The sequence below is a fragment of the Indicator indicator genome, chromosome 35 (assembly GCF_027791375.1).
Source record: "Indicator indicator isolate 239-I01 chromosome 35, UM_Iind_1.1, whole genome shotgun sequence".
NCBI classification, from domain to species: domain Eukaryota; kingdom Metazoa; phylum Chordata; class Aves; order Piciformes; family Indicatoridae; genus Indicator; species Indicator indicator.
In genome coordinates, this window is record NC_072044.1 from 4,470,940 (window position 1) to 4,496,971 (window position 26,032).

Here is a 26,032-nt window from a genome sequence, read left to right on the forward strand (position 1 = left end):
TGGTAAAAGGCAGTGAAAGGCTCTCCCTGCAGACCTGGCTGCCTGTGTTTGGGAAGCACTGCAGGGTGTCAGGGGAGCAGTCTGGGTGCCAGATGCACTGCCCCAATGCAGTGACCTGCAGGATGCTGTCCTTGTCCTCTGCAGAACCACTAGCACCAGCTGCTGTGAGGCTGTCCAGCCAGGGCAGCCCCTCCAGCCTGCTGGCCAGCTGGGAGGAGGCAATGGGAGAGGGCTACCTGCTGGAGCTCAGCCCTGTGGGGCACCCTGTGAAGAAGAGTTTGCTGCTCAGAGGCTTCACCAACTTCACATACGAAGGCCTCCGCCCTGGCACCCTCTATGCCTTTGAGGTCAGCACCCTGGCTGGCCCCCACACATCCTCACCCCAGCGCGTCACCAACTGGACATGTGAGTGCCCACCCTCCCCACAGCCAGCCCCGGGCTCCTCCCTGCTTCTTGCCCTTCCCACCATGTCCTGCCCCAGGGCATGTGATGGCCTGGGTCATCTGCAGCTTCCTGCAGTGAGAGAGCTCAGGAGGGGAGAGCAGAGGTGCTGCTGGGTGCCTCTGGCTCTGCTCTGTACCCCAACCACCCAACCCAAGGGTGAGCAGAACCCTGTGCCCTGCTTGTGAGGGGCTAGGGAACAAATCCATGGAGGAGCAGCTGAGGGACCTGGGAGTGTTGAGTCTGGAGAAAAGGAGGCTGAAGGGAGACCTCATTGCCCTCTACAGTTCCCTGAGAGGGGGTTGGAGCCAGGTGGGGGTTGGGCTCTTCTGCCAAGCAGTAAGCAATGGGATGAGAGGAAATGGCCTCAGGTTGTGCTCAGGAGAGGTTTGGTTGGATATGAGGAAAAATTTCTTCCCAGTAAGGATTGCCAAGGCCTGGAACAGGCTGCCCAGGAAGGTGGTAGAGTCCCTACCCCTGGAGGGGTTTAAAGTATGTGTGGATGTGGTGCTGAGGGACCTGGTTCAGCACCAGACTTGACAGTGTTAGGTTCATGGTTGGACTTAAAGGTCTTTTCCAGCCTAAAGGATTCTTTGGTTCTTCTCCCTTAGGCCACCTCCTTGTGGCACTGCTCAGGCTGCCTCTGCCTGGAACCACTCCCCACCACCCTAGTTCAGACCTTCTCACCCACCACCTTCTCCAGGACCACAGCAGTCCTCTTTCCCCTTGCCAGGCTGTGCTGGCCTAGTCCCTGTCACACTGCTGTTTGGGAGGGGAGGGGTGGTGTCAGCAGAGGGGATGGTGACCACCTCAGACCCCATGGGTTGCCAAAGCACCTGAATGTAGTGGTAGGATGAGAGGCAATGGCTTCAAACTAGAGCAGAGCAGAGTGAGACTGGATGTGAGGAAGAAGTTCTGCACCATGAGGGTGCTGGAACACTGCAACAGGCTACCCAGGGAGGTGGTTTGGGCCCATCCTTGGAGATATTCAAGGTGAGGCTGGACAGGGCTCTGGGCAGCCTGATCCAGTGGAGGATGTCCCTGCTGACTGCAGGGGGTTGGGCTGGATGAGCTTTGGAGGTCCCTTCCAGCCCAAAACATTCTGTGACTCTGAATGTGGCAGTCTCCAGCCCCAGTCTGGGTTGCCCTTCTGCCAGGTGACCCAAGTCCAGGTGCAGCTGTGACTCTAGATCTTTCTTTTCCTAGATCCTTTGCCCCTGGAGCAGCTGACCCTGAGCAATCAGGGCCAGAGCAGCTCTCTGCAAGCCTCCTGGAGAGCAGCTCCTGCTGGCAGCAGTGGCTACATAGCCACCCTCTGGGAAACCAAGTCCCAGAAGCAGGTCAGGAACATGACTGTGGGGAACACCTGGACAAATGTCACCTTCAAGGACCTGATCCCTGGGAGACAGTACAGGCTGGAGATGGCTGCTGTGGCTGGGCCCTACAGATCCCCTGTGAGAGCAGCCACAGACTGGACATGTGAGTGTGCCCCCCCCCAGCCCTGCTGCAGAGGTACCCAATGGCCTGGAGGAGCAGCAGAAAGCTCATGGCATGGGAGCCAGGCAGGCTGTGGACTGTGTATGGGGTGTGGGGGAAGCAGGGCTGCACAGACAGGCAAGGAGTGGAAGCACAACCAGAGCCATGTCCAGCTAGGCTGGAAGTAAAACAGTGCAGAGAAACTCCTCCTGCAGACAGAAAACCTTCCCAGCTGGCAGCCAGCAGGACAGGTGGGCACCCGCTGCCATGGCTAGCATGCAGCAGAAGCTCACCTGTCCTGGGGTTTGATATGCCAGGGCTGATTTCTGACCTGTGCCCACCAGGGACTTGCAGTGGAGGGTGCCCAGCACAAGCTTGTGCAGCTCCACCACTGCCTCTCACCCCCTGGATGTCTCTTCCCTCCCAGACCCCCTGGCTCCAGCTGGTGTGACCCTGACCAACACTCGGCGCCCGCTGGGCCTCGCTGCCTTCTGGGACAGGGCTGCTGGGGATGTGGAGCACTTCCACCTCCAGCTCTACAGCAAGAGCCATGCAGCACAGAGGAACATCTCAGTGGGGCCAAGCACTCACAACTTCACCTTCCTGGGCCTGTCCCCTGGTGTTCAGTACTTCCTGAAGGTCACTGTCCTCGCTGGCCCCTACAGATCCTCGTCACACTTTGCCACAGAGTGGACATGTGAGTGAGAGTGTCCCAGGGGACAGGGCATCCTGGCACTGCCCACAGGATCTGCAGTGACAGGGACGTAGCTGGGTGGCAAAGGGGCTCTGATGAGAGGGGGATGGGGACTTGTGTCACCACTTAGGTGCCATGTGCTGGCTTCTGGGCCCCAAAGCCCTTTCCCCAGCTCAGCCTTTCCCCAGTCAAGCTGAACCTTCTGCCTCGACCACCTGCATGGCACTGGTGGGAGAGGGATGCAAGAGGAAGCACAGAGACCCATATGGGTTTACTGCTCCATCCCCACGGAGCAGCAAGCCCAGTGGGCAGCTGAGTGCTCTCTTCTCAGTGCCACCAGCAGTACCCTGGGGATATGATAGGACAAGGGGCAATGGATATAAACTCCAGCACAGGAGGTTCCACCTCAGCATGAGGAGGAGCTTCTTCACTGTGAGGGTCACAGAGCACTGGAGCAGGCTCCCCAGAATGGTTTGTGGAGTCTTCTCTGGAGACTTTCAAGACCCATCTGGACGCATTCCTGTGTGACCTGTGCTGGATTCTATGGTCCTGCTCTGGCAGATCTCCAGAGGTCCCTTCCAATCCCTACCATCTGTGATCCTGTGATGTGCAGGCAGCCTGCTAGTCCCCTGGGGCAGGGGCGCTGGCAGCCAGCCCTGTGCAGAGGTGCAGGCTGTGGCTTGGCTTCTCCAGTTGCTCTCCTCCAGCACCTCATGGCTCTCCCTGCTCTGTTCCCTAGATCCACTCTCCCTGGCCAATGTGACTCTGCAGCCCGGCCGCAGCCCCCAGGAGCTGCTGGTGAGCTGGGTGGAGTCAGGCGGTGGCAGAGACCACTTGGTACAGCTCTCGGTGGCTGAGTCCCTGTCCATCATCAGGAACGTGTCTGTGCCCCGGGGTGCCACCCAGCTTGTCCTGGAGGGGCTGGTGCCAGGCTCCAGGTACCGTGTGGAGATCATTTCCCAGGCTGGGCCCCACCGCATCTCCTCCCAGACTGCCGTCGGCTACACCGGTAGGGAACAGCCTCTGCCCCCTGCCTCTGCCCCCTGCTCTGCCCCCTGCCTCTGCACCCAGCCTGAGCCTGGCCCTCACCTGGGGAGGGGCTGGCAGCCAAGAAGTGGGTGCCAGGGCTGTCCTGCAGGAGAGCTGAGACCATGTCCCCACGATCCCCCTGGTGCCTCTCTCTTCCCCGAGATGCTGAGGCTCTCGTGGGGCTCTCAGCCATGCTGAGCCTGGCAGCTCAGCTGGGACACTGCAGAGCAGTGAAGGTGAAAGGGACCTGGGGTGCTGGTGGCCAGAAGGATGCCCTTGAGCCAGCAATGTGCCCTTGTGGGCAAGAAGGCCAAGGGCATCCTGGGGTGCATTAGAAGGGCTGTGGTGAGTAGGTCAAGAGAGGTTCTCCTGCCCTTCTGCTCTGCCCTGCTGAGGCCACATCTGGAATATTGTGTCCAGTTCTGGGCCCCTCAGGTCAAGAAGGACCTCAGGGAACTGCTTGAGAGAGTCCAGCACAGAGCCACAAAGAACATGAAGGGAGTTGAAAACCTTCCTTATGAGGAATCTGAGGGAGCTGAGGGCTCTGTAGCATGGAGAGGAGGAGCCTGAGGGTGACCTCATTGCTGTTGATAAAGCTGTGCAGGGGGAGTGCCCAGAGGCTGGAGCCAGGCTCTGCTGGGTGATGCCCAATGCCAGCACAAGGGGCAGTGGTGGAAGTTGAGGCATAGGAAGTTCCATGGAAAGAGGAGGAAGAATTTTGTCACTGTGAGGGGGACAGAGCCTGGAGCAGGCTGCCCAGGGGGTTGTGGAGTCTCCTTCTCTGGAGACATTCAAGACCCATCTGGATGCATTCCTGTGTGACCTGCCCTGGTGACCCTGCTCTGGCAGGGGCTTGGACTGGATGATCTCCAGAGGTCCCTTCCAACTCCTACCATTCTGTGTGACACTTGAGACCAGGGGGCCTCAGCCCGTGGTGATGAGGCAGTGATCAGCTGGGACACAGGGATCAGCTGTAGCCTGGGAGCACCCTGCTGCTCCCTGCACTCTCTGGGCAGCAGTTAGGTTCTCACATTCCTGCAGCTCTCAGCTTCATTCCCAAAGCAGAGGCAGTCCTGAGCTCCCCAGGCTTGTCCCCCACTGACACCATTTCTCTTCCTCAGTGCCACTGCCTCCTCTTTCCCTCTCTGCACACCCTGTGAGCACTGCCTGGACTCTGGCTGTGCACTGGGAGACCCCTCCTGGGCAAAGGGACAGATACCTGCTCAGTGTGCAGGAGGAAGGCTCTTCTGCACCAGCAAGGAGCCTGGAGATGGGGAAGGACAGCACCAACGTCACCCTGACACAGCTGGAACCAGGAACTTGCTACCTGGTTGGGATCTGGGCAGTTGCTGGACCCTATCAGTCCCTCCCAAAGAACATCACCTCCTGCACAGGTGAGCATCCATCCACACCACCCATGGGTGACTTGGGTGGGAGCACAGTGAGGAGATCCAGCATGTTGGCTCCCAGGGAGAGGAGGGCACCCTGCAGTCATGCCACCTGCAGCCATCTCCTCCCTCTTACAGCCTTGTGCCCTGTGGGCACCTGTGCTGCTGGCTGACCCAGGTGCTTCTGGGGCAAGCAGGACTCCCCTGGAGATGGCTGCATGCTCAGAACTGGATCTTCTCCTCCCTGACTCACGTTGTCTCTTCTCTCACAGCTCCTGCTGCACCAACAAACCTCAACTTCACCAACCCAGGCAGCTCCTCAGAGCTGTACCTGTGCTGGAGCAAACCCCCTGGCAGGAGGGACCACTACCGAGTCACTCTGTACAGCCTCAGTGCCCACAGCAGGATTGGGCTCCAGACCTTGAGTCCAGATGCCCAGAACCTCACCTGGGCTCACCTGGAGGCAGGCAGCAGGTTTGCTGTGCAGGTCACTGCTGTGAGAGATTCCTTGGAAGCCTCCTCCAGGAACGTCACCCAATGGACATGTGAGTCACAGAGCCAGAGAAGTGTTTGGCCTTGCAAAGCCTCTGAGCTCATCCAGTCCAACCCCAACCCCACCATGGCCACCAAACCATGGCCCCAAGTGCCATGGCCACACCTTGCTTGGACACCTCCAGCCATGGGGACTCCACCACCTCCCTGGGCAGCCTCTTCCAATCCCTGACCACTCCTGCAGCAAAGAAATTTTTCCTTCTCTCCAACCTAACCCTCCCCTGGAACACTTTCAGGCCAGTTCCTCTCCTTCTATCACCTGAAACTAGGGAGCAGAGCCCAACCCCCACCTGGCTCCAACCTCCTTTCAGGGAGCTGTAGAGAGCAATGAGGTCTTCCTCAGCCTTCTCCAGGCTGAACACCCCCAGCTCCCTCAGCTGCTCTTCCCCAGCCCTGTTCTCCAGACCCTTCCCCAGCTTTGTTGTCCTTCTCTGGCCTTGCTTCAGCCCTCAGTGTCCTTCTTGGAGTGAGGGACCCAGAGCTGAACACAGGATTAGAGCTGTGGCCTCACCAGTGCCCAGCACAGGGGCACAGTCCCTGCCCTGCTCCTGCCTCCTACACCTGGCCAGGCTGCTGGTGGCCTTCTTGGCCACCTGGGCACAGGCTGGCTCGTGTTCAGCTAGCTGTTGAGCAGCACCCCCAGGTCTGGTGGTCTGGGCTGGACACAGCCCCAACCCCACTTTGCCCCAGACTCTCCCTCTGAGCCTTGCAGAGCACCCTCTGCCCCCTTCCCCAGCCCAGCCCAGCTCACTCTGCCTCTCCTACAGAGCTGTTGCAGCCTTCTGCTCACTGTCCTCACTCCTTCCCTGACCCACAACCAGTCCTCTCTACCCACCCCAAAGGCTCTGGGTATCTGCCCTGGCATGTCCAGCTGCAGACTCTGGATGTTGTGTTGCTCTCTGCCCACCTGTGCCCATGCTTCTCTCTGGGGAAGTTTGGTACCCAGCTTGGCCGCCATGCAGTGGGGAGCTGGGGGCTGGAGCCCAGCACGAGGAGCTGCTGGGCAAAGTAGCCACCTCCTGGCACTGAGTGATCAGCAGTGGCACCTGAGGGGGGGCTCACTGTCTCCCTGTTGCTTTCCAGATCCTTTGGCCCCTGCCAACCTCACCCTGGGCAGTCCCTCTGCCTCTGTGCTGCAGGTCTCCTGGGCAGCAGTGGGGCGAGGAGGTGAAGGCTACGAGGTGGATGTCTATGACACAGCCTCCAGCAGCCATGCTGGGCACACCCTGCTTGGGAGGGGTGCCAGGAGTCACATCTTCAGGAACCTGAGCCCTGGCACCCACTACAGTGTAGCAGTGAGGGCCACAGCTGGGCCTTTCCACAGCAGCACCCCCAACGTTACCCACTGCACACGTGAGTATGGTGCCCTGCTGGCAGCCAGCACAGCTCTGCCCCAGCACAGCTCTGCCCCAGCACAGCTCTGCCCCAGCACAGCTCTGCCCCAGCTCAGCACTGCCCCAGCTCAGCACTGCCCCAGCACAGCTCTGCCCCAGCACAGCACTGTCCCAGCACAGCACTGCCCCAGCACAGCTCTGCCCCAGCACAGCACTGCCCCAGCACAGCTCTGCCCCAGCACAGCTCTGCCCCAGCACAGCACTGCCCCAGCACAGCTTTACCCCAGCACAGCTCCACCCCAGCACAGCACTGCCCCAGCACAGCTCTACCCCAGCACAGCTCCACCCCAGCACAGCACTGCCCCAGCACAGCTCTACCCCAGCACAGCTCCACCCCAGCACAGCACTGCCCCAGCACAGCACTACCCCAGCTCAGCACTGCCCCAGCTCAGCACTGCCCCAGCTCAGCACTGCCCCAGCACAGCACTGCCCCAGCACAGCACTGCCCCAGCACAGCACTGCCCCAGCACAGCACTACCCCAGCTCAGCACTGCCCCAGCACAGCACTGCCCCAGCACAGCTCTACCCCAGCACAGCTCCACCCCAGCACAGCACTGCCCCAGCACAGCACTGCCCCAGCACAGCACTACCCCAGCTCAGCACTGCCCCAGCACAGCACTGCCCCAGCACAGCACTACCCCAGCTCAGCACTGCCCCAGCACAGCTCTCCCTTCTCTGTTCAAACCAGAGGCCAGGCTGTAGCAGCCAGGCCCTGCCTTTCCCTCTCACCCACACAGGTGCCCTCATGCTCATGCCCTGCTGGGTGCAGTGTGGGCATTCTGTGTGTGACCCACTGGCCCTGCCACCATGTGCCTGTCCACAGGCTCAGGCAGCTGCCACAGAGCCAAGGGGAAAGCCAGCCCTTGGCACCCTGCAGGGCTGCCCCACGTCCTGCAACACAAACATGAAGCATGGCCTTGCCCCAGCCCAGATGTGGCTCCTGGCAGTGACTTCTGCTTCTTCTCCAGGCCCCCTGCCCCCTGCCGCCCTGCGCTGGCTGAGCCTGGGGCACCCTGACCGGCTGAGCGCTGCCTGGGCACCTGCGCCCGGGGGCCGAGATGGCTACAGGCTGACCCTGTACCACGCACAGCTGGGCACCCTGACAGCCACAGCCTCTCTCAGGAGGGACAGCCACAACTTCACCTTTGTGGGCCTGACCCCAGGCTGTGAGTACTCCCTGGAGGTCACTGCCACAGCTGGGCCATACCAGGCAGCGGCGCCCAAGGTCAGCAGCTGGACACGTGAGTGGCCGCAGGGCTGCCCCCTGCAAAGGGCTGGCAGATGCTGCACCCCTGGGCAGTGCTGAGGAGAGCTGTGGAGCTGTGGGGCTTACAGGGGACCTGGTGCCCTTGGGGGGGGTGCTGACTCCTGCATGGGTGCAGCATGTAGCAGTTAGTGCAGGGCAGTTACCCTCATGTGGATGTTCAGCTCTAGACCTGCACAAATGCATGGCGATGGCAGGCAGGGGTTGCCCAGCTGTGCCCACAAGGTAAGGTGCCCCTGCCACCCCTCCTCCCTGTGTGCAGCAGCACTATGCCTTCACTGGGTCTCCTCCAGCAGGTACAAACCACATTACCATGAAGGATCACTGAATGAATCAGTGCAGTGCAGGGGCCACTGCCAGGGGAAGGGATCTTTGCCCTGGGCAGGGCCTAGTCCAGTGCTTCTCCCTACCCAGAAAGATTTTAGGGCTGGCCAGAGGAGCTGTGCCAGCTCTGCCCAGACAGCTGTGTGCCAGCTGGGCACTGCAGGACATTTGCACTCAGCAGTGGCCAAGGTGCTCCAGGTGGGCTGTGGGGATGAGGATGAGGGTAGGGATGGCATGTGAGGGACCACAGAGGGTGAGCAGCATCACAGGTGAGGATGGGAATGGAAAAGGGAGGATGCCACAGGTGGTCTACCAGCCCTGGCCATAGACCTCCCCTAGGCAGGGAGCATCTGTCCTGCTGCACTATGTCCCCTCTGTTTCCTTCTGCCTGGCACCCAGTCCCTAACCCAGGTCTGGTGCCTCCCCAGGCCCCCTGCCCCCGGCCGCCGTGCACCTGCTGAGCCTGGGGTACCCTGACCGGCTGAGTGCCACCTGGGCAGCCGCACCCGGGGGCCGAGACAGCTACAGCCTGACCCTGTACCACGCACAGCTGGGCACCGTGGCAGCTGTGACCTCGCTGGGCAGAGATGTCCACAGCTTCACCTTCACGGGACTGGTCCCAGGGAGCAGATACCTGCTGGAGGTGGCATCCATGGCAGGCTCCCACCCAGCACCTGCAGGGAACGTCAGCAACTGGACATGTGAGTGTCCTGATTCCAGGGGCATGGGCACCTTGCTGGGCACTCACAAAAGCTCCTTCTAAAGAACATTGCCCTGGTGACCTTCATGGCAGACATTGAGCTCTGCCTGAATGCAAGGGCCTGGGAGTGCACTTCAGAGCAGAGGCACAGAGGAGGCAGCAGTGGACAGGATTCACCTTCCCCTCTGTTCTGCCTGGCTGGGTGCTCCCTCCTCACCCATCTCTGGGTGTCTCCAGCTGGAACAGGGCTGTCCTGGCTCAGACAGGCACCACCTGAAGCTTGGAGAAGCTACTTCTGGCTGTTCATGGGCTGGTGGATGCAGCCATCCAGCCAAGGCAAAGTGCCCTGTCCTGTGTGGTGCATCCCTCCTGATGTCGCTGCCATGGCACCCAGGCAGTGCCCTCAGACCCTGGCACATCTCCCATCTTGTCTTTGCAGACCCCCTGGCACCCCGTAAGGTGTCCATGACAAACCAGGGCTACCCCAACAGGCTGAGTGTGTCCTGGAGAGCTGAGCCCCAAGGACAGGACAGCTACCAGCTCCTCCTGTATCACTCAGGCTCAGGTATGCTGGCAGCCAACGTCTCTGTTGGCAAAGGCATCAGCAAGTTCACCTTCTCTGGCCTGGCTCCAGGACACAAATACCTGCTGGAGGTGATGGCCATGGCAGGGCCCTACACAGCCTCTGCAGGGAACATCAGTGACTGGACAAGTAAGTGGCAAGAGCTGGAGGTCCTTGCATCATGCATGAGGTTCAGCTTTCCCCAGCTGGTGAGGCTCAACACCTGCAGTGGGAAGGAGCAGGGCCACAGCTGGCACTGCTCCCTGAAAGCTGACAGTGCCACCCATGGGATCCTGGGTGGTGCAAGGCCTTGGATGAGGGGGGAGCAGGGCACTGCTGCTGCCCACAGGGTGGTTTGGCAGCCATGGCTGCTGCTTCAGGGGGCACCTCCAGCTCAGGGCCCTGCTCCTCACACAGGGTGGCTCCCCCAGGGGTGGGTGACTGAACAGCAGCAAGGGAGCTCATGGCAGCAGAGCTGCTCTGGGACAGGACATCTACAGCCAGGGGGGGACTCTCCACCATCCCCACTGCCGTTCTCCCAGGCACTCAGAAAATTCCTGGCATGGGATAAGCAGAGGCTGGGCTTTTCTGAGGTTTTTAAGGAATGTGGAAATTGCAGATAAGCACAATAAGCCCTTTCATGTGCTTGTCCCCACAGTCCCTGCCCTTTGCCTGGGGAATCCAGAGGGCCCTGCTCCCACGCTCAAGCCAGCCCCAGGCAGGCTGCTGGGAGTCATGTGCAGAGCCCTCCAGGCAGGTCTCTAATGAAACTTGCTAATTAGCAAGAGGAGGAGTCCAGTTCCTCATGCTCCTCACTCCGCATGTCCTCCAGCTGCCATTTAAAGGTCCCTGCAGAAATGCTGTCAGTGGCCAGATGAGGAAGCTGGACAGGAGCAGGCAGTGTGAGCTTGCAGCCAGAAGGCCAATGGCAGCCTGGGCTGCATCCAAAGCAGTGTGGGCAGAGATGGAGGGAGGGGATCCTGCCCCTCTGCTCTGCTCTGGGGAGACCTCACCTGCATGGCAGTGTCCAGCTCCAGAGCCCTCAACACAGGAAGGACCTGGAGCTGATGGAAAGGCTCAGGAGGAGAGCCACAAAAATGATCAGGGGGTTGGAGCAGCTCTGCTATGAGGCCATCCAGTGAGACTTGGACAGACTGGGAGCTGGGCACAGAGGAACCAAATGAGGTTCAACAAGGACAAGTGTAGAGTCCTGCATGTGGGGAGGAAGAATAAACTGCACCAGTAACAGGCTGGGAGGGGATCTGCTGGAGAGCAGCCCTGTGGAGAGGGACCTGGGAGTGCTGGTGGATAACAACTTATCCATGGGACAGCAATGTGCCCTGGGGGCCAAGAATGGGATCCTGGGGTGTATTAAGAATGTGTCCAGCAGAGCCAGGGAGGTTCCCTTCCCCCTCTACTCTGTCCTGGTGAGAGCTCATCTTGAGTACTGAGTTCAGTTTTGTGCTCCCAGTTCAGGAGGGACAGGGACCTGCTGGAGAGGGTCCAGCAGAGGGCTAGGAGGATGATTAGGGGACAGGAGGCTGAGGGACCTGGGGCTGTTTAGTCTGGAAAAGAGAAGACTGAGAGGGGATTTAATAAAAGTTTATAAATATCTGAGGGCTGGGGATCAGGAGGGAGGGGACAGCCTCTGCTCAATTGCTCCCTGACATCCCAGCAGATGTCAGCTGCAGCACAGGAGGTTCCACCTCAACACAAGGGGAACTTCTTTATTGTAAGGGTCACAGAGCACTGGAACAGGCTTCCCAGCGAGGTTATGGAGTCTCCTTCTCTGGAGACTTTCAAGGCCTGTCTGGATGTGTTCCTGTGTGATCTGAGCTGGATTGTATGGTCCTGCTCTGGCAGGGGGGTTGGACTCAATGATCTCTTTGGGTCCCTTCCAGCCCCTGACATCCTCTGATCCTGTGTGACAGCCTGGGGGAGCTGGGGGTGTTCATCCTGGCTGAGAAGGCTGCAGGGAGACCTTAGAGCAGCCTTCCAGTACCTGAAGGGGCTACAGGAAGGCTGCAGAGGGACTGCAGGGACAGGACCAGGGGCAATGGTTTGAAATGAGGTTGAAATGGGTTGAATGAGAGAATGGCAATGGGTTGAAATGAGAGCAGATTGAGGCTGGATGTGAGGAACAAGTTCTGCACCAGAAGGGTGGTAGAACACTGGAACAGGTTGCCCAGGGAGGTGGTTGGGGCCTATCCCTGGAGCTATTCAAGGTGCTGCTAGACAGGGCTCTGGGCAACCTGATCCAGTGGAGGATGTCCCTGCTGAGTGCAGGGGGTTGGACTGGATGAGCTTTGCAGGTCCCTTCCAACCAAAGCCTTCTGTGAGTCTGTGAAGCTGTCTCTAGGGATGGAGCAGGGCACATGCGTGCCAGTGACGCTCCCCTGCTCTGCTTTCCCTTGCAGCCCCTTCAGTTCCCAGCAACCTCTCTGCAGTGGCCGAGGGGCAAGGCACGGTGCTGATCTCCTGGGGCAGTGTCTCTGGGCAGCAGGACGACTGCCAGTTGTGGCTGCGGGACCCCAGGAACAGCAGCCAGCCCTGGAGGCATGCCCTGGGCAGAGGACAAGTCCAGCACCTCCTCCAGGGGCTGGTCCCAGGGAGGAACTACTCTGTCTCCTTGAACTGTGTGGCTGGGCCCTACTGGAGCAGCACCAAGCCCTTGGCAGTGCCCATGGGTGGGTATGCACTGGCATGGGGATGCAGGGAGAGCAGGCTGGGAGGGGGAGAAATGCCTGCTGGGCCTCCAGGCTGGGCCAGCCCTTGGGTGTCAGCAGCGGCATGGGCTGGGAGAGAAGGAAAGCTCCATCCCAGAGGTTGCTGTCACCCTCTGGCCTGGCCACTTGTGGAGCTCAGCAGCCTCTCTGCAGATCTCCATTGGTCTGCTGCTCCTTTAAGACATCTGCCCAAGCCCTGAGCTATTGCCTTGTCCTGTGGCCTTGGCACAGAAAGCTCCCAGATCAGAGGTTCCCATCTCTGCTCCTCTCCTATTGACCTAGGGACAGGCAGCAGAGCACCACAGCAGCTCTGGACTGAGGTTGGGCTTCCTCCAGCCCAGGGAGTTCAGAGCCTGCCCTGTCCCCTTTGCAGAGCCAGAGCCAGTGCAGGATGTGCAGTGCCTACCGGAGTCAAGGAGCCTTTACCTGAACTGGACTAACCCTGCTGGAGATATAGAGGCTTATGAGGTGGTGACAGAGAGACTCTCTGATGGCTCTCCCACCCCCATGTCCCTCATGAGCACCCCTGGGAGCGAGGCCAGGCTGGAGGGGCTGGGGCCCAACACCTCCTACCGCATCGCCGTCAGCACCATGGGCATGAACAGCATGAGGGGCCAGGCTGTGACTCTGCTGTGCAGCACCACAGTGGAGGGTGAGTCCCCTCCACTCCCACAGCCTCCTCCCACACTGCTGCTGCACACAGAGTGGTCAGCAGGAAGCTGGCAGATGATACCAAGTTGTGTGGCAGTGGTGATCTGCAGCAGGGCAGGGAGGCTCTGCAGGGGCTTGGGCAGATTGGATCCATGGCCACTGTCAATGAGCTTCAGCAAGGCCAAGTGCCAGGTCCTGCCCTCAGGTCACAACCACCCCAAGCAGTGCTGCAGGCCTGGGGCAGTGTGGCTGGAAGGGGTCTGGCAGAAAGGGACCTAGGGATGCTGATGGACAAGCAGCTGAACAGGAGCCAGCAGTGCCCAGGTGGCCAAGAAAGCCAAAGGCATCCTGGCTGGGATTGGCAATGCTGTGCCCAGCAGGAGCAGGGAGGTGATTGTCCCTCTGTGCCTGGCACTGCTGAGGCCACACCTGGAGTGTTGTGCCCAGTTTTGGGCACCTCCATACAAGAGAGATGTGGAGGTGCTGGAGCCAGGGCACAGGAGGGCAAGGAAGGGGAAGGGGCTGCAGAATAAATCTTGTGAGGAGCAACTGAAGGAGCTGGGGATGGTTCGTTTGAGGAAGAGGAGGCTGAGGGGAGACCTCACTGCTCCCTCCAGCTGCCTGAAAGGAGGTTGTGGAGAGGTTGGTGCTGGTCTCTGCTCACAGGTCCTTAGTGACAGAACAAGAGGGAATGGCCTCAAGCTGCAGCGGGCCAGGGTTAGGCTGGACAGTAGGAGGAATTTTTACACAGCAAGAGTGGTCAGAGACTGGCACAGGCTGCCCAGGGAGGTGGAGTCACCAACCCTAGAAGTGTTTAAGGGTCGTTTGGATGTGTGCTTGGGGATATGGCTCAGGAGTGAACTTTTCAGAGCAGGGTCAGTGGTTGGACTTGGTGATCCCAGGGGTCTTTTCCAAAATGAATGACTCCAATTATTCCTGGGGACTCTTTCAGTTGGCTGTGAGCCCTGTGTGGTCCTGCACAGGACTGCAGCAGGGCAGGGCTCTGGGCAGGCTGTGCTGGGGCCACGTTGAAGCTCAGCAGTGTGTGGGGTGTCGGTGGGAGCAGGGTCACACTGCAAGGCTGTGCTTGCTCACTTCTCTTCCAGCCCTGCCTCCACCCCTGCGAGCAGACAGCTTCCAGGTGGAGGCCAGCTCTGCAGTCATCATTTCCTCTGAGCTGTTCAGTGAGGAGAATGGTCAGATCCAGTACTACGGAGTGGTGGCCACCACCAACCGCTCAGGTGAGTGTCCTCAGGCCCTGCCCGGGGTGGCTCCTGCAGCCCAGCAGCTCCTGGGGCTTCGCTGTGGCACTGCCACTGTCACCTTGTGCGTTTCCCTTCAGTGCTCAGGCCCACCCAGGAAATCATGTCCAGCACCTGGTATGACCACTATTATGGGATGGAGGACTCCTACCTGGCCGTGCTCATCCCCAATCCCTTCCCCCCAAGCCCCAGGAGCTCCCCCGAGACCTGGCGAGTGCCGCTGGGCACGGAGGAGTGTGGCCAGGCCAGGGCCACCTGCAACGGGAAGCTGAAAGCCAACGAGCAGTACAGGTGAGATCCCAACAGCCCTCCTGAGGGCAAGGGGCTGGAGGAGAAAAGGAACTACACATGTCCCTGCAAGGTGCCACCACCAGCTCCCTGCATGTCACCTCACCCTCGTGCTCCCCAGATCCCCCCAAGCAGGGGACCTGAGGGCTGCTCCACCAGGCAGTGCCTGAGGGATGCAAGGGCTGGCACCCTGGGGGGTGTCAGGCAGTGTAAGTGGGCAGGGGAAGGAGACCAGAGGTGAAAGCTGAGGCTGGCAACACCTCTAGGGGAGAACTAAACTGGGGCTGCATCCTCAGCAGCATGGCCAGAGATGGAGGGAAGGGATCCTGCCCCTCTGCTCTGCTGAGACCTCACCTGCAGTGCTGGGTCCAGCTCTTGGGCCCCCAACACGAGAAGGACCTGGAGCTGATGGAGAGGGTCCAGAGGAGGCCAGGAAGATAATCAGAGGGCTGGAGAACCTCTGCTATGGGGACAGGCTGAAGGAGCTGGGGGTGTTCAACCTGGAGAAGAGAAGGCTCCACGAGACCTTACAGCTGCATTTCAATATCTGAAGGCTGGGCAGGGACTGATTCCAAGAGCTGAGACTGATTGCCCATGGAGCTCAACTGCTCTGTACTGTTAAGGGTCCTGCCTGAGATCCCCTCAGGCCTGACAGGCCAAGCCTGTTGTTTAACCCTATCAGCCTTCTGCTCCTGGGGGCAGCCTGGGCACAAGCTGGGGCTGCATTGCTAGCGTTGGCACAGACCAAGAGCTGCCACTGGCCTTGAGGGGACTTCAACAACAGCACAAACAGAGATACCCCTGCAGCCCTCCAGCCCTGCACCCCCAGCCTGGCAGTGTGCCTCTACCCACCCTTCCCAGCTGCTACTTTCACTGCAGCATCAGCCTCCAGCAGGGTAGCAGCTAACTCAGGGCCATCAGGCTGTCCACCTACCATGACTCAAACCCATGGTCATAACTGTGCAGTTACTCAGCTCTAGAAGATCCTCTTGGCCAGCAGATTGTGCTGCTCCCCCAGCATGGTGAGGAGCTGACAGTGCTGACAGTCCATCACCCTGCAAGCCAGCCCTTGTCTCTTGCAGTGAGTTAGGTATCCCTAGGCCCTTGTCTCTCAAGGCATCTGCAGGCTCAGTTTCCAAAGAGATGTCTGCTCTGGCATCTGGCTCCAGGATGCTGCCAGAGGAGACTCACATCAGACTCCACATTAGACTCCAAAGCTAAGTTTGAAAGCCTTGGCTTGTACTTAGGGCACAAGGAGCCCTCCCCTTCCAGGCTCCCTGCTCGGGAGGAAGTCAGCTCTGCAGACAGCTTGGTGAGGGAGGTTTGGTGTGCACACTGCTGGGAGGAGGAGGTAGGACAGAGCTCCACAGGGGAGTGCCCCAGCCCCTGCCAGCTGAGGTGCCCTTGTTTCAGCTGCCCAGGCTTATCTCTTCCCACTCACCCCAATTAAATGGCTGACCTGAGCTAAGGACTCAGCCCAGCTTGCCTGTCCCTGCTCACTGTTGTCTTTCCCTGTTTCAGTCCTCTAAGAGAACAGAAACTCACCACTGGTGTCTGCAAGGAACCCTTTGGAGGAGAGGGAAAATTTCTTTGCTGCAGGAGTGGTCAGGGATTGGCACAGGCTGCCCAAGGAGGTGGTGGAGTCCCCATCCCTGGAGGTGGCCTGGAGGCCATGGCACTTGGGACATGGTTTGGTGGCCATGGTGGGGTTGGGTTGATGGTTGGATAATCTCAGAGGACTTCTCCAACCCAAACAGTTCTGTGATTCTGGGACTCTGTGAGAGCTGTTCCCTCTCTGTGCTTTCTGAACACCTTCTCAGATTCTCACAAGTGCAACAAGCTTGTTCAGGAGGCAGGAAAGGGAGGACAGACAGTTCTGATGTACTTCCTAAATCCCTGGCCAGGAAACCCTCCAGTGCAGCACTTCAGACAGGGGCAGCTGTCCTGCTGCCTTGGGTCATCCTGCTCCTGGCTGCCTGGGAGCTGTGCCAGGTTTCTGGCTGCCCCTGATGGGAGGACTCTGCTCTGCCCTAGGTTCAGCATCGCTGCCTTCACCAAGTACGACCCTGTAGCCCCAGCAGTGACCTTCACCTTGTTCTCAGGTAAGGTGAAGAGTGAGGTCCCTTTCAACCCCTAAGATCCTGTGGTCTTCCCTACCTGGTGCTGTGGGGCAGAGGGAACTGGCAAGCTGGCATGGGCACTCAGAGGGCTGCAGCAAATGGGATCAACAAATGAAGCCATTTGCTGACTCTTCTGTCTGCTCTGTCTCCTTTTCATGCAGCCACTGGTGCAGACACAGCTCCACTCTCAGTGCCAATAATTGCTGGAATCATCATGGGATTTCTCCTGACTCTTGCAGCTATTTTTGCTTTGGTCTACTGGAAACAGCTCAGAGCAAAGAGGTGAGCAGGAGGCCATCTCTTACCTGTGGGTGCCTGCTGAGGAACCAGTGCCAGGCCAGGAGGGAGAGCAGTGGGAGGGTATGCAAAGAGATGTAGGCAAACTAGGATGCTGCCAGTGGAGTGGAGGCTAGCAAGGGCAGAAGCAAAGGGCAGAGGTGAGAGGGGACCTGCCCATGAGCTGTTAACTCCCAGCAGCCCACACCTGTGCAGGGCAGGGTGCCTGATGTGAGCTGCCTGCTCACAGGCACTCCAGAGGCCAGCAGTCCACAGCACACCCACAGCAGCTGCCCCTGCACTGCAGGGAGCAGTAACATCTCTCATGCTTTGGTTCCAGAACCAAGAAGAGCAGCTTGCCCCAGGAAATGGTGACCTACAGCTCAAGGTGAGTGCTGGAGTGCTGCAGTGTCCCCACAGCAGGTCCCAGAGTGCTTTACCTACTTCCTTTCTTATGCTTTGACTCAGAAAAATCCAACTCTGTCTCCTCTTCTTCAGCTGGGCTTCATCCTGGGCTTTTCCACATTCATATTTATTGCCCAGCTCCATTCCATTGTCCACACTTCCTCTGCAAGGCTTCTGCAGCAGGAGAATGTCCTCCTCACCCTGAGGTCTTGCCCAGTATTTAAGCAATGCTCTTTGACCCACGTCCCTGGGCAGCGATGTGGGCTGCAGCCAGGATCTGCAGCTTCAAGGCTGGCTTCTGTCCCTGCCCAGCTGGTTGGCTCAGCAGACCTTCCCCCAGCCCACCCAAGCTCTGCTCTGGCCTTTGCTTCCTGCAGGAACGTCCACCGGCCAGTCCCCATCCAGAACTTCAAGCAGTACTATGAGATGAAGACAGCTGGAGCCAACCAGGCCTTCTTCCAGGAGTTTGAGGTGAGCTGAGACTCCTGCCACAGCTCCTCCTGGCTTTCCTCTCCAGGCAGCTCCTGCCGCAGCTGCTGGGTGGCCCTGCATGCACTCCTCCTCCCCAGCACAGAGCTCCATCTCTCTAGCAGTCCAACCACCCCCTAGGGAGTATTGGAGGCCAAAGATTGGATGGACCAAGTGATCAGGCAGCTCCTCTGCTGTCTGCTTTGTGTTGTCTGTGGTGTGAGCTGAGCTAGCACTGTACAGAGCTGCTGCTGGACAGTGCCAAGGGCCCAGGCCTGGCCTGGAGATGAAGATGCTGAGTGGTGTTGTAATGAGAGCCACCTTGAGAGTGTTAGGAAAGAGCCTGAAATCAAAGGGAAGGTTGAGGAGCAAGCTCAGAGCTGTGGGGCCAGGCTGGGAATTCACTTCAGGCTGCCTTCTCTGGCTCCCACTGCCAACATGTGCAGCCTCTGAATCCTGCTACTGCCAGCACCTCTGAAAGTCCATCAGCCAGTTCAGACTCTCCTCAGGTCATCTTTTGAGCAGCACAAGCTGGTTCTGGGTCTGCAGCACGAGAGGTCTCTGGTGTGCAGCACGAGAGGTCTCTGGGTCTGCAGCACAAGAGGTCTCTGGTGTGCAGCACGAGAGGTCTCTGGGTCTGCAGCACGAGAGGTCTCTGGTGTGCAGCACGAGAGGTCTCTGGGTCTGCAGCACAAGAGGTCTCTGGTGTGCAGCACGAGAGGTCTCTGTGTCTGCAGCACGAGAGGTCTCTGGTGTGCAGCACGAGAGGTCTCTGGTCTGCAGCACGAGAGGTCTCTGGGTCTGCAGCACGAGAGGTCTCTGGTCTGCAGCACGAGAGGTCTCTGGGTCTGCAGCACGAGAGGTCACTGGGTCTGCAGCACGAGAGGTCTCTGGGTCTGCAGCACGAGAGGTCTCTGGGTCTGCAGCACGAGAGGTCTCTGGGTCTGCAGCACGAGAGGTCTCTGGGTCTGCAGCACGAGAGGTCTCTGGTCTGCAGCACGAGAGGTCTCTGGTCTGCAGCACGAGAGGTCTCTGGGTCTGCAGCACGAGAGGTCTCTGGTGTGCAGCACAAGAGGTCTCTGGTGTGCAGCACGAGAGGTCTCTGTTTTCTCAGCACAAACTGCTTTGAGCTTGGTAGATTTCTGGTTCCTGAGAAAGCTTTTTACCCTCCAATGCTCCTGGCCTTGTTTTCTTGCAAATGCAAACAGTGCTGCTGGGAAAGGCACTGGGAAAAGCCACCAGGGCTCAGAGCTCAGAAGCCACATGAGGGAGGAGTAGCAGAGCTCCCTGTGCATGGTGACCTCCTAATGCCAGGACAGAGCCACTGGCCATGAGCAGGAAGCTGAGCTGGCCATGAGCTCTCCAGAGAGGCATTGGTGTTTATAGAGAGAGAGGATCCTGCCCCTCTGATCTGCTCTGCTGAGACCTCACCTGGAGCACTGCATCCAGCTCTGGAGCCCCCAGCACAGGAAGGACATGGAGCTGATGGAGAGGGGCCAGAGGAGGCCACAAAGATGATCAGGGGGCTAGAGAACCTTTGATATGAGGTCAGGCTTAGGGAGCTTGAGTTGTTCAGCCTGGAGAAGAGAAGGCTCCAGGGAGATCTTAGAGCAACCTTCCAATACCTGAAGGGGCTACAGGAAGTCTGTAGAGGGACTGTTCCCAAAGGCCTGCAGGGACAGGACCAGGGCCAATGGTTTGAAATGAGAGCAGAGCAGATTGAGGTTGGATGTGAGGAACAAGTTCTGCACCAGGAGGCTGCTGGAGCACTGCAACAGGTTGCCCAGGGAGGTGGTTGGGGCCCATCCCTGGAGCTATTCAAGGTGAGGCTGGACAGGACTCTGGGCAGCCTGAGCTGGTGGACGATGTCCCTGCTGAGTGCAGAGGGTTGGACTGGATGAGCTTTGGAGGTCCCTTCCAACCCAGAGCATTCTGTGATTCTCCCCTGCCCTCCAGGATCTGAAGGAAGTTGGGAAGGAGCAGCTGAAGCTGGAGGCTGAGCTACCAGCAAATGCCTCCAAGAACAGATATCCTCATGTACTGCCCTGTAAGTGCTGCCCCCTGCCCCCAGCAGCCAGGGTGGGAGGTCACAGCAGATCCCAGGGACAGGCTCACCTTGCCCTGCTGCAGGGCTCACTGTGCCTGGCTCCTCTCCTGGCAGAAGAAGTAGTCTTGAAATGAGCCTCAGTTTCCATTTTCCTGCTGGAGATTCAAGGCTTAAGGGTTGAGTCTGGGCTCAGCTACCGTCCTCAGCTCCTCCAGAAGGCTGCTGGGCAGGTGCTGGGGGAGCCCAGTTCAGGGGTGAGTCCCAGCTGGAGACCAAAGGGGAACCATGAGTGTCCCATGGCTTCTCTCTGAGCCTCATGATCCCCCCCTGCTAACCCAGCTGGTGGGCAGCTCCCAGGGAGAAGGTGCCCAGCCCAGCACAGAGCTGGCTGCATCCCTGGAGCTGTGGGGCAGGCAGGGGAGGGGATGGCCATGTCCTGGTGAAGGGCTGTGCTGAGGGGTCCTGGTGTGTGGCCTGTTTCAGATGATCACTCTCGGGTCAAGCTGAGCCAGCTGGGAGATGATCCACACTCAGACTACATCAATGCCAACTTCATTCCTGTGAGTGCCACCTGCCTTCACCACAGAGCTGTGGCCAGGGGCACCATCAGGGCAGCTCTGCCTGGATTGAGGTTGTGAGCGCTGGTGGGCAAGAGCTGTTGCTGAAGCCGCAGCTGGCACAGACTGGCAGGGAGCTGGGGGTCAGGGGGGGATGCCCTTTAGCAGGGGTTGGTGAAGATCACCAGATGGCAGGAGCTGTGAATGAGATGTGAGTGTGTGCAGGCTGGCAAAGCTTTCTCCTTTCTTCTTGGGGACTGTCCTCTTCCTACCATCTCCCAGCTTACTGCCCTCTCTGTCTGCCTCCTCTTTCTCCTTCTGGTCTGTGCAGCTGCATTTGAACAACCCAGGAGCTGTGCCCACATCCTGCACCCGGGAGGGTTGCTCAGGTAACAGGCAGGGCACAGAGCATCCCTGCATGGCTGTGTGGGTCTGTGGGGCATGTGTGTGCCAGAGGGGCCAAGGAGCAGCCTGAGCCCCTGCATGCTCACCCCAGCTGCAGCAGTGGCTGGGCAGCGCAAGAGGAACCCAGAGCCTTACCCTTGGTGGCCCAAACGAGGAACCGCTGGAAGGGAGATGGCAGAGGTCACCTCTCTGGTCCAGATGTGCAGCAAGCATGTGCTGCTTCCTGGGGGGGTCAGCTGCCTCCTGGGGAGGTTCCCTGCCTGGGAGATGCCTGCACAGGCTGAAGGCAGTGGGAGCTTCCCCCTTGACCACAGATCAGGCCAGGAACTGACTGTCACAGGGCAGGATGCCCCTGCCCCAGCAGCTCATCCTGCCTGCCTCTCCCTCAGGGCTACATGTCCCAGCAGGAGTTCATTGTCACCCAGGGCCCCCTGAAGAAGACCATCAATGACTTCTGGAGGCTGGTGTGGGAGCAGAACGTTTGCAACATCATCATGCTGACTGTGTGCATGGAGAACGGCAGGGTAGGTCAGCACTGCCCCAGCCAGTCCCAGCCAGCACAGCCCAGGGCTGCCTCCTTGCCTCCACCAGCCCCGGCTGCAGGGTGAGCAGGGGCCACAGGCTGCCCCCGGGCAGAATGGGGGGAGCAGAGGCTGCTGTGTCAGCAGCTTAGCCTTAGCTTGGGGCAGGAGTGGAGCTCAGCTGGAGCCATGCCCATCACCCTCAGGTAGTTCTGCACCATCTGAAATGGATATTGCCTCTGGATGAGAGATCTCACATGGGCTGTTCCTCCAGGCTCCAAGGATGAGGGGACCCACAGAGGTCCTTTTCTCTGGAGGAGGCTGAGATCCAAACTCAGGGGAGGTGGGGAAGGGCTGTACAAAGCTGCTGGTGTGAAGGGGCAGCACCTCTGCCTGCTCCCCAAGCTCTGCCCTGGCTTCCCATGCAGCTGCTGCTCTCCAGGTGCTCCCAGGGAGCTGAGAGGTCACCCGGTGGTCCCTGGCCCCTCGGTGTCTCCACTGGCCCCGTCCTGCCTGTGCCCTAGGTGCTGTGTGATCACTATTGGCCGTCCGAGGCGGCGCCGCTCTGCTACGGCCAGCTCCGGGTGCAGCTCCTGCGGCAGAGCAGCGCCGAGGAGTGGACCCTGCGCCAGTTCAAGCTGTGGCATGTGAGTGAGCCAGGACCCGGCACAGACGGGCACCTGCCAGGGGCTGGGGGGGACGCAGAGGCCTTTCTCCTCCGTGCTAGTGGCACCAGCTGTTTAACCTGCTGCTGGCAGGGCTCAGAGAAGCAATGCCCGAGGAGCAGATTGGTCACACCTGGCCAGCACTGCACCTCTGCTGCCCATTCCTGCCCTCTCCTCCCCATTGCCCTGCACTGGGATGCAACCTGCAGCTTCAAGGGCACCTTCCCCAGCAGCCAGAGGCCTCCACTCCGTGTGCCTCAGCACGGGGAGGGCAGAAGAGCTGAGCAGCTGCCCTGGCGTTGGCCGAGCCCCCGGCTGCTCCCAGGGCTGCGGGGCACAGGCAGGGCCCTGTCCCGTTGGGCTGCACCCCGATCACCAAGCTCACCCCTGGCAGGAGGGTTTCCAGGCTGAGCGGCTGCTGTCCCACCTGCACTACACGGCATGGCCTGACCATGGCATCCCAGAGTCCACAGCCTCCATCCTGGCCTTCAGGGAGCTGGTCCGGGAGCACATCCAGAGCAGCAAGGATGCAGGGCCGACCCTTGTGCACTGCAGGCAAGACTCTGCTCTGGGACATAGCAGGAGGGGACAGTGGAAAGGGGCAGGGGTCCTGCTCCTGTGCAGGCTGGGAGGGAAAGCAGCACCCAGGAGCCACAGCTGGGCTGTGGAGAGTCTCCTGCCTGGGCAGGATGGAGGGCCACAGGTGGGCTTGCAGCCTGCCCTCTATTCCAGGGGATGAGGCAGGTGGAGGTGGTCAGCACCAACTCCTAGAGTCAGTTAGGTTGGAAAAGATCATCCAGGCCAACCCCTGACCCTGCTCTGCCGAGTCCACCACTAAGCCATGTCCCCAGCCCCCTGCCCTGCTGGGACCGGTGCCCCAGGGCACTCAGGCTGGTGTCCCAGGGTGTGTTTCATGTCTTGCAGCAGGAGGGTTGCTCGGGGTGGGGCGGGGCGGGAGGGGGTGGTGCTTTAACCCTTGCTGTGTGCTGGCAGTGCTGGGGTCGGCCGCAGTGGCACCTTCCTGGCCCTGGACCGGCTGCTGCTGCAGATGAGGCAGGAGAAGGTGGTTGACATCTTCGGTGCTGTGTACACCCTGCGCATGAATCGCTACCTGATGGTCCAGACCTTGGTGAGACCTCTGCTCCCCCTCCCACGCTGCCCCTGCTCTGTGGCACAGGAGCTGGCAGGGCTGAGCCACCAGCCCCAGTGCCCCCCAGTGCCCCCAGGCACTGTCACGGTGCTGCTCAGAGCAGCAGCTGAGCTGGAGTGGAAGTTGCTTCCTCTGTGGCAGTCTCCAGCAGTTCCATGTCCTGCTGGACCCACAGCAGCAGCTCCCAGAGCCTCAGAGCACCCCCCAAGAGACTCAGGAACACTCCAAAGTTCCTAAGAACAGGATCAGGCTCTTTGCAGGCAGTTCTGTGTCACTCACCTTTGATGCTCCACAGCCCAGATAACATTCCCAGTACCAAGAGTTGGGAGCAGGTGTCAGGTCAGACAGACCGAGAGGAGGGACCCAGAGGCTCTGAAACTGAAGTGCCAGGGCCTCTTGGGCATGACCTAGGAGCCCAGGCAGTGCCATGCCGCCCAGGTGCAGCCTGTCTGCTGCAGTGCCCTCCACTGCTGTCTGTTCCCTTCCAGTCCCAGTACATTTTCCTGCACAGCTGTATCATGGACAAGATCCTGGAGGAACCACTTCTGGGTTTGTCTGGGACAGAGAGGTAAGGGCCTGCTGTGTTCTCCTGCCTCTCTACCCACCCTGATCACCTTCCAGTGGGAGCTGGGATCCTGGCCCTGGTGTGAGCCTTGGCTCCTGGACAGAAGGGCAGGGAAGCCTAACCAGCCCTCCCCTTGCTGCTCTGAGTGGTGCCCCGAGTGCTGTTAGCCCAGGGCTGGTTGTTCCCTGCTGCATGGGGGGCCCAGCTCAGCACTGGGTGCACTCTCCGTGAACTGGGAGAGCCTGGGCAACCACATCCTTCTTTCCTTCAGTGCCAGCTCCCTGGGCTGTGGCAATGTCACAGAGCTGAGGAGCTGGCCTGGAGAAGGCATTTCCATCAGCCTCTGGCTTCCCAGCCCACAGAGAGAGGTTCACACTGGAGGGGCTCATGGCTCCTGGGTGGCCTTTGGATGTCCCTTCTGGTGGAGGCTGAGGGGACACTGCAGGGTCAGGCTGGGCATGGCTTTGCCCACCTGCATCATTGTCTCTGAGGCTACCTCTGGAAGCCACAGACAGAGGTAATGGGCAGATTGCCTCCTCCCTCATGTGGAACAGGATGGCCCTGTCCTTGCTGGATCTGGGGAATGGACCCTGGGCTGTGCCACCCCTGACACCTGCCTTTGGCTAGGGCACAGCAGCTTGGCATGGGCCAGAGCTGGGCAAGGGACCTGTGAGTGCCTTAGCACTGGAGAGGTGAAGGTCAGCTCACAGCCCTGGCCTGCTGCAGACACAGCCTGGATGCTGCTGACTTTGCTCAGCCCCAGCCTCACTCCTAGTTTCTCTCCCCAGGTCCTGCCCCATCCCGCTGAGGACCTTTGCTCAGCACTATGCCCAGAAGGCAGCCAAGTCCCAGCTGGGTTTCCTGAGGGAGTATGAGGTGAGAGCTGGCCTGGGCAGTGTGCAGTGTGCAGGGAGCTCTGGGGGCACCTGGGGAGTGACTGCACCTGGTCAGGTTGGAGGACACCCAGTAAATGCCCCCTGCGTGGGTCCTGTGCCAGTTTCCCTGTGCCTGGCTGTGTCTCCTCTCCAAGGCTCTGCCCACAGCCCCCTCCTCAGACCCCAGGCAGGGCAGGGACCTACCTGAGCACCATTGTCCCACATAGAGATGCAGCCATCTGCTGCCAGCATGCAGCAGACCTGGCAGGTCAGCCCCAGAGGTGGTCACACAGTGACCTGCTAAGGCTTCTGCATGAGCAGCTGTAACCTCCCCTCTGTTGAGGCCAGGGGTCCTCAGGAGTCCCAGGTTCCTCCTGCTTCTTCTGTCCCTGTGCTGCTCACTGCTTCTTCCACTCTTTTCCTCTGGCAGACCCTCCTGGAGGTTGTGAAGGAAGAAGCCAACTCTGCAGCAGCAGCTTCAGGCAGCCAGCAGGCACGGCCCTCCTCCAGCATCCTCCCATGTGAGTGCTCTGACACCTTTCAGCCTCTGCCTTCCTGCTCCTGCCTGCAGCCAGGCTGGGCCAGGCCTGGTGCTCCAGCACAGGAAATGTTTGGGCACACTGTAGTGAGCCCACAAAAAGGCTACCAAGGTGTTTGGAGGTGGGGCACATGAGGTGTGGGACACATGAGGTGTGGGGCACATGAGGTGTGGGGGACATGAGGTGTGGGACTGAGGCAGGAGGGGTTGGTCAGCCTGGAGGAGAGGAAGCAAAGAGGAGATCTTATTGCTGTCTTCAGCTGCCTGCTAGGAACAGAGAACCTGTAGAGTCTTCTCAGAGCTGCACCATGGAAGGACAGGAGGCAGTGGGGATGGTTTGGAAGGGTTACCCAAATCAGTGTAAGGAAAAACTGATTCCCATGGAAGAGGCCAAACACTGAAACAGAGAAGGTCTGCAGGCTCTCCAGCCCTGGAGGTACACAGAGCTCACCGGCTGAGGCCCTGAGCAGCCTGAGCCCTGTCTGCTGGGGACAGCCTCTGAAGGGGAGCACCTTAGCAGAGCTATGGTGCCAGGGGGATGCTTGGGCTGTGTGCAGGCAGCAGGCAGGCTGCAGGAGCTCTGTGAGCTGCAGGAGCTGTGGGAGCTGCAGGAGCCGTGGGAGCTGTGTGAGCAGAGTGAGCTGCAGGAGCAGAGTGAGCTGCAGGAGCTGTGTGAGCTGCAGGAGCTG

The 26,032-nt window shown here is 59.7% G+C and overlaps 1 protein-coding gene across 1 annotated transcript in view; it reads left to right on the forward strand.

Moving 5' to 3' along the window:
* The window catches only part of LOC128978044 (receptor-type tyrosine-protein phosphatase V-like), a 40,930-nt gene that overhangs the window by 8,543 nt on the left and 6,355 nt on the right, over positions 1-26,032 (forward strand). Inside the window, exons 7-33 of the mRNA XM_054395790.1 lie at positions 145-405; positions 1,648-1,920; positions 2,345-2,614; positions 3,351-3,620; positions 4,762-5,034; positions 5,301-5,573; positions 6,664-6,933; positions 7,943-8,215; positions 8,991-9,263; positions 9,702-9,974; positions 12,242-12,511; positions 12,924-13,202; positions 14,308-14,442; positions 14,544-14,754; positions 16,786-16,853; positions 17,033-17,153; positions 17,488-17,535; positions 17,930-18,023; positions 19,977-20,067; positions 20,551-20,627; positions 21,419-21,553; positions 22,075-22,197; positions 22,610-22,770; positions 23,209-23,344; positions 23,854-23,933; positions 24,719-24,806; positions 25,236-25,326. Of these exons, the coding sequence (XP_054251765.1) occupies positions 145-405; positions 1,648-1,920; positions 2,345-2,614; positions 3,351-3,620; positions 4,762-5,034; positions 5,301-5,573; positions 6,664-6,933; positions 7,943-8,215; positions 8,991-9,263; positions 9,702-9,974; positions 12,242-12,511; positions 12,924-13,202; positions 14,308-14,442; positions 14,544-14,754; positions 16,786-16,853; positions 17,033-17,153; positions 17,488-17,535; positions 17,930-18,023; positions 19,977-20,067; positions 20,551-20,627; positions 21,419-21,553; positions 22,075-22,197; positions 22,610-22,770; positions 23,209-23,344; positions 23,854-23,933; positions 24,719-24,806; positions 25,236-25,326 (4,917 nt within the window). The remainder of the gene's footprint in view (positions 1-144; positions 406-1,647; positions 1,921-2,344; positions 2,615-3,350; positions 3,621-4,761; positions 5,035-5,300; positions 5,574-6,663; positions 6,934-7,942; positions 8,216-8,990; positions 9,264-9,701; positions 9,975-12,241; positions 12,512-12,923; positions 13,203-14,307; positions 14,443-14,543; positions 14,755-16,785; positions 16,854-17,032; positions 17,154-17,487; positions 17,536-17,929; positions 18,024-19,976; positions 20,068-20,550; positions 20,628-21,418; positions 21,554-22,074; positions 22,198-22,609; positions 22,771-23,208; positions 23,345-23,853; positions 23,934-24,718; positions 24,807-25,235; positions 25,327-26,032) is intronic.